This window comes from Sarcophilus harrisii, chromosome 3 (genome assembly GCF_902635505.1).
Source record: "Sarcophilus harrisii chromosome 3, mSarHar1.11, whole genome shotgun sequence".
In the NCBI taxonomy this organism is placed as follows: domain Eukaryota; kingdom Metazoa; phylum Chordata; class Mammalia; order Dasyuromorphia; family Dasyuridae; genus Sarcophilus; species Sarcophilus harrisii.
In genome coordinates this window covers 239142362-239159601 of record NC_045428.1, presented here as the reverse complement: position 1 = coordinate 239159601, position 17240 = coordinate 239142362, and the positions used below count along the sequence as shown (strand labels likewise).

At 32.5% G+C, this 17240-nt stretch overlaps 1 protein-coding gene across 5 annotated transcripts in view; it reads right to left on the bottom strand.

The window, feature by feature from the left end:
• The window catches only part of TTC3 (tetratricopeptide repeat domain 3), a 170764-nt gene that overhangs the window by 89488 nt on the left and 64036 nt on the right, over positions 1 to 17240 (bottom strand). For 3 of the 5 annotated variants that reach the window (XM_031959270.1, XM_031959268.1, XM_031959269.1), the window contains exons 12-15: positions 13185 to 13347; positions 12680 to 12728; positions 10103 to 10235; positions 6733 to 6790 (exon numbers count right to left, since the gene is read on the bottom strand). In XM_031959270.1, coding sequence (XP_031815130.1) covers positions 6733 to 6790; positions 10103 to 10235; positions 12680 to 12728; positions 13185 to 13347 — 403 coding nt within the window. Of the gene's footprint in view, positions 1 to 6732; positions 6791 to 10102; positions 10236 to 12679; positions 12729 to 13184; positions 13348 to 14534; positions 14717 to 17240 lie in introns of those variants that run through there. The other 2 variants (XM_023498851.2, XM_031959271.1) reach the window with 2 other exon arrangements.

The following is a 17240-nucleotide window of genomic DNA, read 5'->3' as shown; positions in this document are numbered from 1 at the left end:
TTCTTATATCGGAAAATGACATTTTGTTATTATTTGAGCAGTTAGAAGGAGTCTACATAGAGAGCAGGAATGGGAATGAGTTGATTATATTGCAATGATCTCAGAAACAAAACAAAACAAAAACAAAGAAAGATGCACTGAGAGAAGAGGAAGGGAGAGGGAGAATGAGGAAAATTATTTCACATAAAAGAGGCATTCAAAGAAATCTTATAGTGGAAAGAAAAATAGGGGAAGGAGTAATGGGCAATGCTTGCCCCTCAATTCTCAGAAGAGCCCATTCAAAGGGGAAGAACACGCATATACACAAACACTAAGTTTGGTATAGAAATCTATTTTAGCCAGCAGGGAAATAGGAAGGGAAGGAGGATAAAAGAAAGAGGGAGAAATGATAAAAGGAAGGGCAGATTAAGAGAGGCAATGGTCAAAAGCAAAAAAAAAAAAAAAAAAAAAAAAAAAAAAAAAAAATTCTGACAAGGGAAAGGATAAAAAGAGAAATATAAATAGAAGAAAATGCAACAGAGAGAAATACACAATTAGCATCATAACTGTGAATGTGAATGTGATGAACTAAGACATAAAATGGAAGAATGTACTAGAAATGGCAGAAAGGAATAGAAACCAGTATCTAACAATATCTTGTTTATAAAAGACACACTTGAAATAGAAAGACACACATAGAGTTATAAAGCAGGACATATTACACTTCAGCTGAAGTAAAAAAGTCAAGATAGCAAACAAGATTTCAGGCAAAACAAAAGCAAAAATAGATCTAATTTAAAAGGATGATCAGGGAAACTACTGATTCGTTTAATTAGTTTAAATTTGCTTAAAAAGGTACCCCCAAAATAAAACTATCAAAAAAATTTTACAAGCTTCTCTAATAAAGGTCTCATTTCGATAATATATAGGTAACTGAATCAAATTTACAAAAATAAGAGCTATTCCCCAAGTGGTAAATGGTCAAATGATATAAACAAACAGTTTTCAAGAAAAAAACAAAACAAAACAAAAACAAAGCAATCTCTATAGTTAACTATATAAAAAAGATAGTCTAAATCACTATTGATTAGAGAAATGCAAAATGAAGCATCTCTAGTACCACCTCACACCTATCAGATGCTGGAAAGGAGGAAGGAAAAATATATACACTAAGGAATTGTCAGTAGAGTTGTGAACTGATTCAACTATTCTGGAGAAGAATTTGCAACTGCACAAAGGGCTATAAAATTGTATATCCTTTGATTTAGCAAGACCACCACTAAGTCTGTATACCAAAGAGATCAAAGAAAATGGAAAATTTGAAATCCAAATCAATTGAGGAATAACTGAACAAGATGGGATTGTGCTATAAGAAATGAAGAGGATTTTTTTTTTAAAAACATGCATAATGAAGTAAACAGAACCAGGAGGTCACTATACATAGTAACAGCAAAATTGTAATCATGATCAAATGAGGAAGACTTAGCTAATAACTAGTGTAATTGAGGAGAAAGAAAATTTCTTCAGTGCTACTTCAAAAGGCAGAAATATTTTCAGTAGGCCAATGTTACAGAAAAGTTGATTTCAGATTAACATGAGAAAGTCCTTACTAATAGCTAACTAAAGCTAAAGTTATGTAACTCAATATCATCCTAAAATTTAACGAGAATCCATATAAACCCAATTGTGCTGTTCTTTGTCGAACACTGAAAAATTCCAAAGCACCTACTTATAATTAAACTCAATCCAGAGAATTTAGTTTGTAGGAAACTTAAAAACCATCTAGTCAAGTCTCATCAGTTTTACAAATGAGAGAGAACTTTACACAAGTTAAGTGAGAAGACAGCATAATGTAGCAGAAAGAGCACTTAGAGCAAGAATTTTATTTAGCAGTTTCAAACTAGACATTAATAGTAACATGCCCACTGATCTACTACCACCAAGTTAGGTAAATCAAAGAAACAAGGAAAAAGACCCATATGTACAAAAAAATTTGTAGCACCTTTTTTTTTTTTTTGGTAATGATAAGGAAGTGGAAACTAAGGGAGTATCCAATTAATTGGTAATGGTTCAACAAATTACAGTATGTGAATATAATAGTAAAGCATTTTGCCATAAAATATGACAAATGGAGTACTTTTAGAAAAATGGAGTAAGCTTTGTATAAACTCTGAAGCTAAATGAAATGAGTAGACTCAGAACAATTTATACAAAAGATTTGTAAAACAAAAGGAATTTTATAAGATTCAAGAACACTGAGACTCTCCTCAATAATGCATCTTCCAGGTTTAGTTTAAAAGCATACAAGATTCCATAGAAAATCACAGACATAACTTTAATGATCCAGTGAATAGCAACAGAAAATGTCAACACATTCATAAAGGATATTATAATATATTTTACACAAAGTCTCAAAAAGAAAGACTTTCTATTTGTGGCCAAGTTCTTTAGATGTTCCCTAACTGGAGAAAACATTACATGAATTACAATGAGCTCTGGAATACCACAGAGCCTGTTCAATAAAACTCATAATTCAAAAAAAATTGGTCCAGTTACCCACATAGAAAAAACAAATTGGATGAAGAAAACAACATTGCTTAGATTTTTACATGCAATTGGATGGACAAACCATTTAGTTAAAGTAATACATATATTGAAGGTGTTAAGATGACTAGGAGCTAGGCACAGAATTGAATAGGAGAAGACTGAGTAGATTACATTTGAAAGATTGTTCAGGTATTTCAATCATTCCAACAACATTTCCCTGCTAAAAGAAGCTTCAAGTCATGGAATGCCATGATTTCTGGTTACTCAATAAGAAATGTGAAATCACACAATGTTTGCATTATTTTAGAAATGATGATTTTCACTTAAGAAGTGAGATTAAATAAAAATTACTAAGGATGTTTATGATCAGGACACAAGAAGGGAGATAGGCCAATTTGGACAATGGTTGGATTTTGCTGTTGGGCTTCTAAAACCAGCAATTGGTTTAAACTTTTCTCCAGATTACCAATTATCTCTTCAGTGTTAAAACTGGGTGGCCTTTTTTCGGTTCTATTTCACCTCTCGGCAGCATTTGATACTTCTTGGCCACCTCTCTATCCTGTTTATCTTTTCCTTTTTTGATCCTATTCCCTTCTATTTGACTAATCTTCTTCAGTATTCCTTCACAGACTCTCATTCATCTTTTGCCCTCTTACTGACTGACTATAGTTATCCCCTAGACTTTGTCCCTGGTACTCCTCTCTTGCATTTGTACCCAGAGGCTGCTAAGTGGTGCAGAGTATAGAACTCTGGGCCTGGAATCAGGAAGACCTAAGAGGGAATCCAGCATCTGATACTGAGGGAAGTTTTTCTTGATGTGCCACAATTGTTCATCAAGTCCCTCCTTCCAACAAATTACCTGACATTTATTTATCAATATTTATGGTGGATGCCTCAAGAATAATGTAAGCTATTGGAATTCAGGAACCATTGATTTTTGTCTGGGTATTTCTAGTGCCTGCTACAAAGAAGGTATTTAATAAATAGTTGTTTAGCTGGACTGCTGAATATAAATAATAGTGGAAAAATGAAGAGTTAAGGAGTATTGTGAAATATCACATGGGAAATATATAACAAGCTGGTTCTATATCAAGAGTGAAACATAAGAAATGACTAGCTCAATATCTACATTGCTTTCTCTGAAATGTCAAAAGACTTTGAAGAAGGCCTCAAGGATATTGGAGAGATCATCTATGAAGTATTTAAACCCATAAACACAGATGAATTGTGATATTCACTATGAAATATTGCTACATCAGTGAAATTGTAGATCTAGTAAAAGGCAATCTGAGAGTAAAAAAGAAAGAAACATCTAGTTTTTTCCTGGCTCACAACAAAGGACCAACTGCCTCCATTACTGAACTAAAAACCCAGGAATATAACTTCTACGAAGATAAGAAAGACAGCCTAAAAACATTCTACTTTACTTAGTTTTTTTATTTTAAACTCTGACTACAGCATCTAATGTGCAATTTTGCACTGTGCCACATGGCTGTAAATTTTTTAAATAAAAGAATGGAATTCCCCATAACCTTATTCTATTAAGAGGTAGGAAATCATACAGTGAATTTTAGAAAGACTTCCACAAAAATATGGCCATGTAAACTGAGGAATCCTACTAATGAGTCAGCTTTCTAGAACTAATTAGAACTGTCTTGGAGGTCAGAGAGAATTTTCCAATGTCGTCAGCTCAAGCTTTCACTGATTTATTTCCCTGTTCTCCTTCCTACCCCATAACAGTTATCAGATAGGAATAATTCAGTTTTTGCTGCCATTGTTCATTTCAGTTATATTCAACTCTGTCACCCCATTTGGGTTTTCTTGACAAAGATACTGAAGTAACTTAAGATTTTCTTTTCCAGTTCATTTTACAGATGAGGAAATTGAGACAAATAGGGTCACACAGCTATTAAGTGTCTGATGCCAAATTTGAATTCACAAAGGTGAGTTCAACCTGACTCCAAGCTATCTACTGTACTAACTGCCCATCATTCAATTAGCCAGCCTAAAGTAGCTTTCAAAAAGGTGTATTTATTAAGGTGGTACAATGAGACCATGTATAAAACATATCCCCAAATGTCTGTGACACAATATCCTATAAGGATGTTCAGAATATAAAGTTAATGGTTTAAGCTTATTAGAAAGTAGATAAGGCTTTTCACTGCTGCATGTCCCTTTTCCCCATTTATGGAGTGCTAAAGAAGTTCCCTTTAAAGATTGAGTAGTTTCTTTCCTAAGTTCCTTATAAAGCCCTAAATTCAGTTGGTCTTAGATTCCCAGTGTAGACACTACTGCTATATATATAGTATAATAGCAATAATGCTACTAAAACACCAATGGAAAGATAAGAAATTTAAAACCTTTTTTGTACTCTTTGAAGCTTGCAAGGCCTTTGAGGCATTTTCTCTCTCCTCAAGCAGTCCCTCCTAAGTGGGTCTCAGCTAGAATACCATACTCACCCCAATTTCCGGAATTCAAAACATTCTCAGGTCGTCTGATAATTTAAAAATAATCTCTGGGGTATGCTCAAGATTCCTCAGTCTAGGGACAGCTAGGTGGCTCTATGGATAGGGCACCAGCCTTGAAGTCAGAAGGACCTGAGTTCAAATAAATGTGACCTCAGACACTTAACACTTCCTAGCTATGTGATCCTGGGCAAGTCACATACCAATTGCCTCAGAAAAGAAAAAAAAAAGATTCCTCAGTCTAATTAAACACAATTCTTGGATTACTCATTCCAGTTGAAAGACCTTTTTAAGCACTCTGTCAGATGGACTGAAGGACTGCTTGAGATACACTGTCATGTAGTTAAGTAATAAAGCTTACATGGGGGAATGGTTTCAACTCATCCTTACAAAAAAATAAATCCCTCAAAATATGATACTGAAAAGGGCCAACTCCAATTACCTGGGACATTCTTATCTGGAAGACCTAATTACCCTTTGTGAAATTAAGTTTTTCCTCATTTACCACAGCCTGAAAAAGCCAAAACAACACCATCAACAACACCCCACTATACAGGAATTCACCCAAACAAAATTAGGAAGTAGCCCTGAAAATTAAAATTAATATACTATTCCTTTTCTATTTGAGTTCTCATGATAATCTCTATGTAACAGTATTGGCTATTTGCTTGAGACAAATGATTTTGCTATGTAAAACTATTAATAGAAGCTGAGTAGAAGAGAACTAAAGTGAAAAAGCTGGACTAGACTGTTTTAAACATGGTCAAGGTTAATACAAATCTTTGAAGCTATTTTTCCTATGTGAATTCATGACTTCACTAAGTATTTTACTTCTCTTGTTCAAGAATTCTTGTCATTTCACCTATCCCTCTGCCTTGCATTCACCAACTCTGCTCTTTATCTTCACTTAGACTTCCAATCCCTCAACTCTCTGGTTATATTCTCTACCCTTCCAGATCTTAACTTTTTGGAAAATCACCTGAGCTTTACATTGTTCTTATCTCTTGAGATCCTTTCCCCCTATCCTATGGACAATCTTGGCCTGTTAAGCCTCAGTCTTTGATTTCATTACTTATTGCCTCTACTCTTACCCCATGTTTCTAAATGAAGCTAGAGAAAAACATCTTCCTGGCAATTCTAATATAGTTGAGGGCAGCAGCACCTTCCCAGTTACTTGGGTTTACAATCTAGGTGTGTCAATCTCTATTCTTCATTTTCTCGCCTCCCAGATCTCATCAGTTACCAAGTCCTTAACATCTCTAGGACAAGTTCTCTTGACGGTATCATTACACTGCTGTAGACCCTTATTACCACATGCATGGGCTACTATAACAGCCTGCTGACTGGTCTTCCTGTGTTATGTCTCTCTGAATTCCAGTCCGTCCTCTTCTCGGCTATCAAAGTGAACTTCCTAAAGCACAGGTCTAACCATGTCACCTGTTAGCCTCACTTAATAAACTCCAGTGAATCTTTATTACTTTCAGGTCCAAATATAAAATCCTCAGTTTGGCTTTTAAAGTCCATTATAATTTGGCCCCATTTTTCCTTTCAAGTCTTACTACATCAATTCCCTCTCCATCTACCATGTAATCTAGAGACAGTGGCCTCATTTCTGTTCCTCCAATAGGATAGGCCATCTACCTGCTTCTATATACTTTCACCTGCTTCAGGAAGGTACCACTGTACTAACACCATTTAACTTAGCATCAAATTTACATATAAAATAGAAAAATTAACTTACCTGGTGGCAAATCTGGAGGATAGTCTTTATTTTCTAATTTCATAATTTCACGAGATACCTACCCATAACAACAAAATGAGATCATTAAGAAAAATGCCATATAAAATTTTTATCGTGCATCTAAAATAGTCATTTATTCCACTAATATATAACATTATTATCCCTCATGATTCTGTTCTCTAGTTTGAATAAATCTATTTCTTTATGGCTTCTAATTTTTTCTGGCCTTTAAATCATGGTTGTTACTATTCTCTGTAACCCTTCTAAGTGCTTCATGTCTCCAAAATTGCCTAGAAAAGGACAAAAGTCTCTAGAGTAAGAGTCTGATTACTACTATGTACCTTGTGTAAAGACCATTTAATATATAGTATACTTTTGTTCCTGTAAGTAGCATGTTTTCATTCTAAACATCCTTAAAAATTCAACCATTTCTACTCATTTCCTACCACACTTGCTATCACTTCCTGAGGAAGAACAAGATCCACAAGAGGTAGGGGTTACTGTAATCAGTTATGTTTTTTTTCCCTTTCATTTATAGACTAAAATCTGGCTAATGGATCATTGTAAATTTAGACTGGGAAGGAATCTTAGCAATCATTTAAACCAAAATTGACTACTTTACAGGTAAGGAAACAAAAATTGATTAAGAGCAAAAATGACTTGAGAGGGTCACCTAAGTGATAAGCAGTCAGGATTTGAACCCAAGTCATCTGAATCCAAACCAGCATTCTTTATACTGTACCACAGTACCTCCCATTGTTAGGATGTGTTTAAAAATGTTGTCAAGAATCTTTCAGTTGCATTTTCCATGGAATTGGTTTTTATAATTAGAAGCATTTTAAATTGCTAGAAGTAATTTTCAAAAAACAAAACAAATATTACAAGATATATAGAATTGTGATTCTATTCATATATGTATACACACACCAAAGACACACGTAAAGTCTGACTGATCTACTTAACAGCATTATAAACTCCCCAATTTCTTAAATTCTTAAAAAAAATTTTGAAATCTAGGATGGGAAAAAAAAAGTCTAAGGTCTCCAGGAGATCAAACACAACAAACAACATGGGTGGTATTCTTTGAAGATATTTCATAAAAATAAATGTTGACTTTAAAAAAAAAAAGATTCCTTTCTTATCAATCTATTAATTCTGATTAATCAGTATCTTAGCAAAAGCCACTTTTTTTGTTCAGATGTAATTTCTTTTTTAGACTATGACTTTTTGGATTCCATACTTGTGCCTTTTTTTGAAAATGGATACTTGTTACTTACATAATTTCCTGTTGAATAATTTTACTAATGTTACTTACATAATATCCTGTGAATACATGTAAGTTGTTCACTAGTCTATCTACTAATCTTTCAATTAAGGCACATGATAATCACCAATAAATACCTAACTGCTCACAGATGGATGGTACAGGGCAAGGTACTACATTTATTCCCCATCATTTGGAAAGAGTAGTAGAGTTACATTCAAGGACATGGGTTAACTGGGCTAATCATCAATTAAAGTCCTCTAAGCCTCAAATTCCTCAGCTGTGAAAGGAAAAGATTGAACTACATAGCCACTAAAATCCCAGGTAAAAATCTATGATACCATAAAATTCTGGGGAAGGGAAGTGGAGAGTTTGTATATCTTAAAAAATATAAAATCCAACGTTAACTTGGAGACTAGTATACAGTTAAAATGCTACTTTTTACAATTTTCTAAAAAAGTTTTAATATTCTGGCATCAGTAATAGAGACAAAAAAGACCAATGCAGATCTAAATATCTGAATTAACTCCATCATTAAATAAATAATGAATGAAGCCATTCTGAAGTATCCAAAATCAATTTAACTAGCCATCACCCATCCATCCATTCATATATAAGTATAAAACTTAAGAATAGCTTTGAAGGGGAAAGAAAACATCAAATGTGAATGCTGTGTAGGAAGGAAGGGGCCAAGTGGTTTAGGGTGAAAGTCTTTTTGCCTTTGGAATGAAGGTAATGTTCACAATATGATGATATGAAATATAAGCAACTCTTATTAGAAGCACCTGGTTGTGCTGCTTCCTTACCTGCCCCGGCAACAGTGGTTCAGTTGCTTTAAATAACAGAGTTTCACTCCAGTTCACTACATCCTAGGAACAGCTCTGGGCAGTGTGACTGCTGGTCCTAGTCTTTGAGTTTTCTGATTTCTCAACATTTTCGCTAATAATTTAAGTTTGTATTATATAGAAATAAGTTTTCTTATATTCAGTTTCATTTCTCTGTACATTTTCCATCTAAATGAAGTACAACATTGATGTAAGATCCTGAAACACCATCTTACAAAATAACTGACATTAGGGAAAATGAATTTAATTATGAAGTCTTAACTCTTTCCTCACAACTCATTTTCTTTACTGAGCATCATTCTAGAAAAATAAAAATAAATAAAAAGGAAGAGGGAGAAGAGAAACCTCAGCATACATAAAAATATTTGAATTTACAGATTAAATTTTAAATGACATTTTAAAAAAACAGTGTTTGAATTTGAAAGAAAAATTAAAATTAACAGAAGTTTTCTTTCTTCTATCTTTTCCTCTAAATATAATACTACCATATATAAACTTTTACTACTAGTTTTAGAGGTTCCTGAGAACAATGAGTATGAAAACAGGGAAAGAAAAGCCCAATCAACTACTTATGAATTGCCAATCATAAATTGAAGCAAATAAAAGTAGGGCTTATAATAAAAGTCTCTATTTTTTTCCAATTAGGGAAGATGGACTAGATGACTTTTAAGTTCCCTTCCAAATATAAATATATAATCCCATGATTCTAAATCAGTCTATATCTCATCACTGTAGGAGAAAGACTACTGACTCTGGAGTCAAAAGAACTTGGTCTAAATCCCTCTTCTTACTTTATTATCTATGTGACCTTTGCCAACTCACTTAAATTCTCTAGGACTTGATTTTCTTCTCAGCTTTAAAATGAGGGAGGGAAACTAGGTAAATTCCTGAGTTTCCTTCTAGCTATTTTTTTTTTTTTTTTTTTGGTAAAACTTAAGAGTATTCACCTATGGTGCTACTACAATAGAAACGTTTGTTACTTTTCAAAGATTTGATCATCTAATAACATTTATTTCAACAAAGCCTCATGTAGGCAACAGAGGAATAAATTTTGAAATCTCTGATCTAAACTATTATCTGGAAAGAATTTTCTGGAATTGTATTTTTGAAGTTGTAAGAAACTAAATAATTATTCATAAATAATGGAAACACTATCACTATGCAACAAGAGTCAAATATCCCAAATTTTTAGGTTCTACTATTAGTTCCAACCATCAGACAATGTGCATTTGAAAAAAATGACCATTTTGAGTGAGTTTACCTTCAAATTCTGATAATGATAATAATCACGATATTTCGATGCTAATCTCAATACCTTGTTTTCTTCATTAGTTTCCATAAAATTAAGAAAACCATAATGTAAAGGTCTTGGAGAATTATAACCTGAGGATAACCTAGGAGAAAAAAATAATATGTTTTAATGCTGCTGATTATGATATATTGTATTTAAAACCTTCCAAATAAATACATGACAGCAGAGACACACTGAATTTTAGAACATAAAACACTGTTAATGTTAATATGGACTTAGAGGACTTACTTTAAGTAACCTTAAATCCACAGATTAAATATTTTTATAGAAAAACTGTGTTTAAGATGAAACTCATAACATACATTTAGGAAAGTTGAAGGGAAAGTCTTTTGTTTGTAAATTAAAGATAACCATTCCTTCCTATTTTAACCATAACAGCTACCATCTTCAGTGTGTGAAACAAAATCACAAAATTCAACTGAAGTTGCAAATAACCAAAATGTGGGTATCACTGACAAATCACCACCATTAATTTTAAAACTACAATCAGTAATTAAGAAAATAAAGCATTTGTTCCTTATTTTGACTACTTTTTGGCAAGTAAAAATAATTAAACAATTAGCTAAATAGTCACACAACCACATTAAAGAATATTTAATAAAAAATTTTATTTTGCCGAACAGTAATCAAACTATGCAAACGCTTTGATTAATAATACCACCATTAGGTCTGAGTTGCAAAGTGATTTTTTCTTTTAAGGGAAAACGATTTATCTGTAAAAAACATATTTATAGCAGTTCTTTTTGTGGTAACAAAGAATCAGAAATTTAGAGGATGCCGATCATTTGAAGAATGCTAGAACAAGTTATAACAGATGAATGTAATGTGTTAAAGAACACCCCTAAGTGTGAAAGCCCCTACAGCTGTGAATCATAACACAACAGAAGGAATTGCAAAGCAGCCTTTACTGACACAGATTTGCTTGTGGATTAGGAATGAAATAAATTGGAGGCAAGAGGGAAGAGAAGAGAGGTCAGAGAATGCAACTGACTCTCAATCTCCTTGTAATCTTACATTCTTTCACATGAAGGAATCTATTCTGCTTTTAGATCCCCAGCAACTACTAGCAAGTTGCTCCTGTAACAGTAATGGAATTGTGTTGTGTTATAAGATATGATGAGTAGGTAGATTTTCCCCTCAAAACAGAAATATTTACATGAACTAATGTAAAATGAAGTGAGCAGAATCAGTAGAACATTATACACGGTAATAGCAATGTTGTACAATGATCAACTATGAATGACGACAGCTATTTTCAGCAGCACAATAATCCAATAAGATTCCAAAACACTTATGACAAAAAAAAAAAAAAAAAAAAAAAATGCTATTGACATAGGAAGAAAGAACTGGTGAAATATGAATGCAGCTATTTTTCGCTCTATTTTTTTGGTCTGTTTATTCTTCCACAACACAACTAACATGGAAATATAGTTTACATAACTGCACATATATAGCCTACATTAAACTGCTTACTGTCTTAATGAGGGAGGGAAGTGAGGGAGAAAAGGAGAAAATTTGAAACTTAAAATTGTTTTAAAAAAAATGTTAAAAATTGTTTTTACATGTAAATGGAGAAAAAATAAAATTGTATGTAATTGAAAAAAAAATTTATCTGGTTCCTGCTATTCTCCCAAATCTAATATACAATAATTACTCCCATTAAAGAGCTTTAAGGTTTATAAAATGCTTTTTTCACAATACTGTAGTAGGTCAGGGTAAGCAGTAAAAATGCTATTATCTTTAGGGAAGTTAAATTACTTTTGCTATAATCATATAAGTAGTAAACATCAGAGGCAGATAAGAAGCCCATGTCTTCTCAAATTCTACCATAGTGTCTCCACCATTGATTTACTTCTAACAGGGCAGAAATGGAAGACTATTAGTAATTCTAACTTATACTGCCCTCTCCAACTCTGGCGCACAAACTCAAAACAAAAAAACAACAATAACAAAAGACTCTTCCCACTGCTATTTGGAATCAAGTAGCAAAGCTAGAAATATCAAAGCAATGGGAAATATTGCTCTATCATTTTTCTATAGGGCTGACTAAAATATAATGTTTATTTTTCTGACCCCTAACTTGATATTTCACTTTACTTTTAGAGGAAAAATAAATACAAAATAATGCTCATCTGATTGCACATAATGCTTGGTTTTATGTTTCTTTGTATTGTTGTGTTATATTTATCTATGTTGGTGTTTAATTCCTATGATTAGGCTATAAGCAAATTGAAGAAAAAGACAATCATAATTTTACACCTCTCTTAATCCTTATTATAGTGTTCAACACATAGAAAGTGCTTAAAAGATGTTCAATGATTTGATTAGTTGAGATGAACTGGAGAATTTTCAAAGTGAATAATTTTTAAAAGTGAGATGGAAAAATATAAATAAAAAGATGGTTTAAATTAAGAAACCTGTATAATTGCATTGTCCTTGCTTCTAACTACTAAAGCTATTAGTGGCTATTAGAGCAAATGAGCACAGCAACTCTATACAACTACTAATGATCTAGTATCAACTTACCTTTTTCCATAAAACGATTTCCTTATCTGATGACTACCATGTTTTGAACCTTTGAAAATTAATCACAAAAGTCATCAATGTAATAAAACCACTTGCTTTATTTTAGTTGTCAAAATTAACATATTTCATCCTTTAATAGTTATATAAATAATTTCAGGTTTATAAAACATCTGAAATAAAAAACTAACATACTTTGAATTGATAGTTAAACACTATTACACAACCTAGTTTTATCTGCCACAATAAATATACTGTGTTTTTCTCAGCAAAGAAAATTTCACCAATGTCAATCACAGTGCTCAATAACTAAGTAGTTAAGTCTCAATGAACTGTCCAAGGCACAAAGAGAAGTGACTTGCCCAGGGTCAATACAGTTGTTAAATGTCAGAGGTAAGATTAGAACACTTACTCCAAGCTTCATATTCTATACCCTACACCATGTACCTTCTATTGTAAATACTTGAAGCAAAAAAAGAAAATATTGTACTACATTAATTAAAAGTACCTCTTAATTCTTCCACTTGTTTTTGTAATTTTATGTTCTGTTGAGTAAGATCCTTCATTCCATCTGGATAGTTTCGGCAAAGATGTTGAGCTCTCTCATTTGCTTCTAGTGCCCAGGCATGCTCCCCCAACATTGAAAGAGCATCGCAAAAACGATAATGGCCCTGTTACATAAAGAAAAATTACAATTAAAAAAAATTAGCCCCAAAGTAAAGAAAGTAGACAAGAAATAAATATCTTGCATAAAAACGTTTAAAATATTTTAACAGCTTTGTTATGAATGAAAATAAAATAGGTGAGATTAATTTTTTCAAGAAATAAAATTACTTAATGAATTAAGTAAAAAAACATGAAAAACAAGTACACTGATAAGTTATAGAATTAGCCCATTAACCAATAAAACACTTACTGGACAGTTTTGGTCACAAGGAATATAAGTTGGAGACTTTGTTTTCAGATTTTTCTACACTAAAATATGGCAATAATTCAACTGTTGTTTTTTTTTAAAAGAATAAATTATATTCTTTGAGCCAAAATGAATTTTAAAACTAAATATAAAACTTGGGGGATGTTATTTTGTTATAGAAAATTATAGACTTTGTCAATAATGTAGGATGAGCTTACCAAAATTCTTTAATCTCTATGACAAATACTCTTTTGGGGAATTGGGAGGTTCTGTCAAATAACTCTAAGTCTCAAAATATTACTAATAAGTTTAGGGAGATCAATTTTATCAATTCAACAAATATTTCTACTATAAGCAAGTCACTGACTTTAGTTCTGAGGGTCCAAAAACAAAAATGAAAGTCTTTACTTCCAAGGAGCCTATATTCTACTTAAAAGAGTATACACCTTTTATACAGACAGATATACACAAAGTCCCTTCAGAAGGTAGAGTACCATACTGGGGCTCTGACACTGGGGATCAAGAAAAGCTTCTAGTAGGAGGTAGAAATTGAATTCACCTTTGATGGAAGGCAGGGATTTCTAAGTGACAGAAACAGGAACAGAATATGGGGTACGTTACTCACACTACACTACTCAAATGTATTATGATGGAAGATGGAATGCTAAGTTAAACAAACAGCTAGCTAATAGTTTGCCTTGAAAACAAACTATACATATAGGAATAAAATAAGTCTGCAATTGTTAAGCAAGAGTTTGAATGTGGAGGCCTTTAAAAGCCAGGCTGAAAACCAGAAGCAATGAGAAGGAATTACTTAGGATTACTTAGGGACTAAATTCTTAACGAAACAAGGGATAGAAATGATTATGAAAGATAAAATTGCTGTTTTCAATTATGAAAAATTGAAAAAGGTTTTGTAACTAAAATAAACAGGGAAGTGGTTACCTTGGGGAAAGAGCGTTGTATCAATTATCTCTGATAAAGGTTTAACATTCAAGATAACTAACAGAAATATCGAAGACCAAAAGCCATGCTCCAGTAGATAACTGGTGAAAGGATCTAGAGATGGAAGGAACCTCAGGGTGCCAGCTAATTCATTCCTCCTTGCTTTATGGATGAGGAAACTAAGACTCAGAGAGGTGAAGTTACTTCCCAAAGATCACACAGGAAGTGAGCATCAGAGGCAGGATTTGAACCCAGGTCCTCCAGTTCCACAGCCAGTTTCTCAAAAGGAAAATTGCAAAGTATTAGCAGTTGCATAAAAAAATGCTCCAAATTATTATTTTAAAATGTGAAATCAAGACAAACCTGTTGTTACAAGGTATAGCCAGTAATTTGGTAAAAATGACAAAAGGTAACAACTAATGTTGGAGAGGTTAAAAAACAAAACAAAACAAAAAAAAACCAGGCACACAAATGCACTATTGGCAAAACTGTAAATTATTCAACCATTCCGTAAAATATTTTGGAATTTTTCAAAGAGAATGATGAAAACATCAATACCCTTTGAGGAAGAGATCCTACTGTCCATATTCCAAGGAGGTCGATGGTAAAATTAAAGATCTCATCAACACCAAAATATGTATACAAACACCATGAATTCGATAGTAACTACCCAAGCTGTAATATATGAATAAATAGAATATTATCACACTTCTAGAAAGATGAAGACAAATAAATTATAAAACAATAGCAATAACACATGCAAAAATAGTTACCAAGCCTAGAGCCAAAGAAAAGCCATAAGAAGGCACATGTTCCTCCCCCTTCAACAGAAAGAGGGTAGATTATCCTGTAACACTGCATAAGGAATGGGAGTGTATGGGCAGAGGACATTGCCTATCGTGTCAAATTTTTTCAAGGCATTGGTTGATTTTGCTGCACATTTCTGCCACCCCCCTATGTTTTTATCAAAAGGAATAAATTACAAGAAGGTAAAGAGGGTAGGAATTATGCATTGATAATTGAAAATGGTATCAAAAATCATTAAAAACATTTTAAAAATAAAAGTTAGTTAAAAAAGAATTCATACCTAGTCATAACTATAAAAGGTACAATCAGTCCTTTTCTATAACATTTGTTTTATGGCACGACCTTTAATATTCAGGTCACATTTTTTAAGTACATCATGGTATATAGTAAGAGATGTTGGGCTAAATCTAATTCTTGTCAGATTAGATTCCAGTCTTTTTATTTTTTTGACAAATTTCTTTCAATTGTTGATAAAGGGACTTTTTCCTATGTAACATATTTTGTAGTTTATAGCCTTTTAAAAAAAATAGATTTTATATTTTTTTTATCACTTATATTTCCCCTTATATCCTTCCTCCCATCTCTCTCAAAGTCAACCCTCATATCAAAGAATTTTTTTTTAAGTGAAAAGAAAATTTCATCAAAAACAGCCAAAATATCAAAAGTCTAAAATTACATTCAACGTTCCACAACCATTTAAACTCAATTCTGCAAAGGAAGTGGGAAGGTGGGGGGAAAAGGGAATCGTCTTCTCAATTCTCTTAGAGGCTAAATGTAATTTTTTATAATTTTGCAACATTTTAATTTTTCATTTTATGATTGTCCTTTTCATTTGCACTGCTATAATCATGTGAATTGTTTTTCTAGATCTACTTTGTTATAGTTCTATAAAGTTTTGCAGTTTCTTTGTATTTGTGTCAGTTGTTTCTTACAACAAGGTAATATTACATTACATTTATGTACCATGATTTGTTTAGTTATTCTCTTCTTGCTGGAATCTAAAATAATTCCAGTTCTTTTCTAGTGCAAAAGAGTGGCTATCAAAATTTTGGAGTATCTGGAGATTTTCTTTCATTGCTCATTTGAATACATGCCTAGCAGCAGATTCCCTGGGTTAAAAGGATATGAAAATTTTTATCTCTACAAAAAAGTCAAACTGCTTTCTAAAACAGCTGTACCAGTTCATAGCTTCACCAGCAATACCTTCAGTATTTCTGACTTTCCATAATCCCTATAAAATAGACTATTTCTGCCTTTTGTCATTTATTTGCCAACCGATTTAACATGAGGATAAAATATGAGGGTTGTTCTAATTTTTATTTCTATTATTAGAAATTTGAAGTATACTTTATATTCATATGGTTCTTTGCAATTCTTTTAAAAATTATTTATTTACCATTTCACCATTGGGGGAAATAGTTGGGTCATATGTATTTCTGTTAGTTGTAAATATATTGAATGTCACACTTTTATCAAAAATGAGAAAATTCCCTCCTCATTAGTAAATATTATTCCCTTCTCATCCTACATGTACATTGTAATATATAAGATATATACATTTCATATACGCATTAATTTTTATCATGTAAAAATTTTTCAATTTCCTGTAATCAAAATTATCTATCTGCTCTTTTATAACTCCCTCTACCCTCTAGAGGGTTAAAAATCCATTCCCCAGCTATACCTATGAAAAGATATGTTATTTGTTTCTCTCTAATTACCTTATCAATCACTCCAATAATTAACGTCAAGAATATCACCAACCTCCTAGGATGTCTCGGGCTCTTTCCTCATTCTCTTTCATTCCCTATAACTCACCTATTGAGAAGTCTTGCACATGTTCTTTTTTCTACCACTGTCATCACCTTGATGTCCCTTCTGGAGTACTAAGTCTGCAGT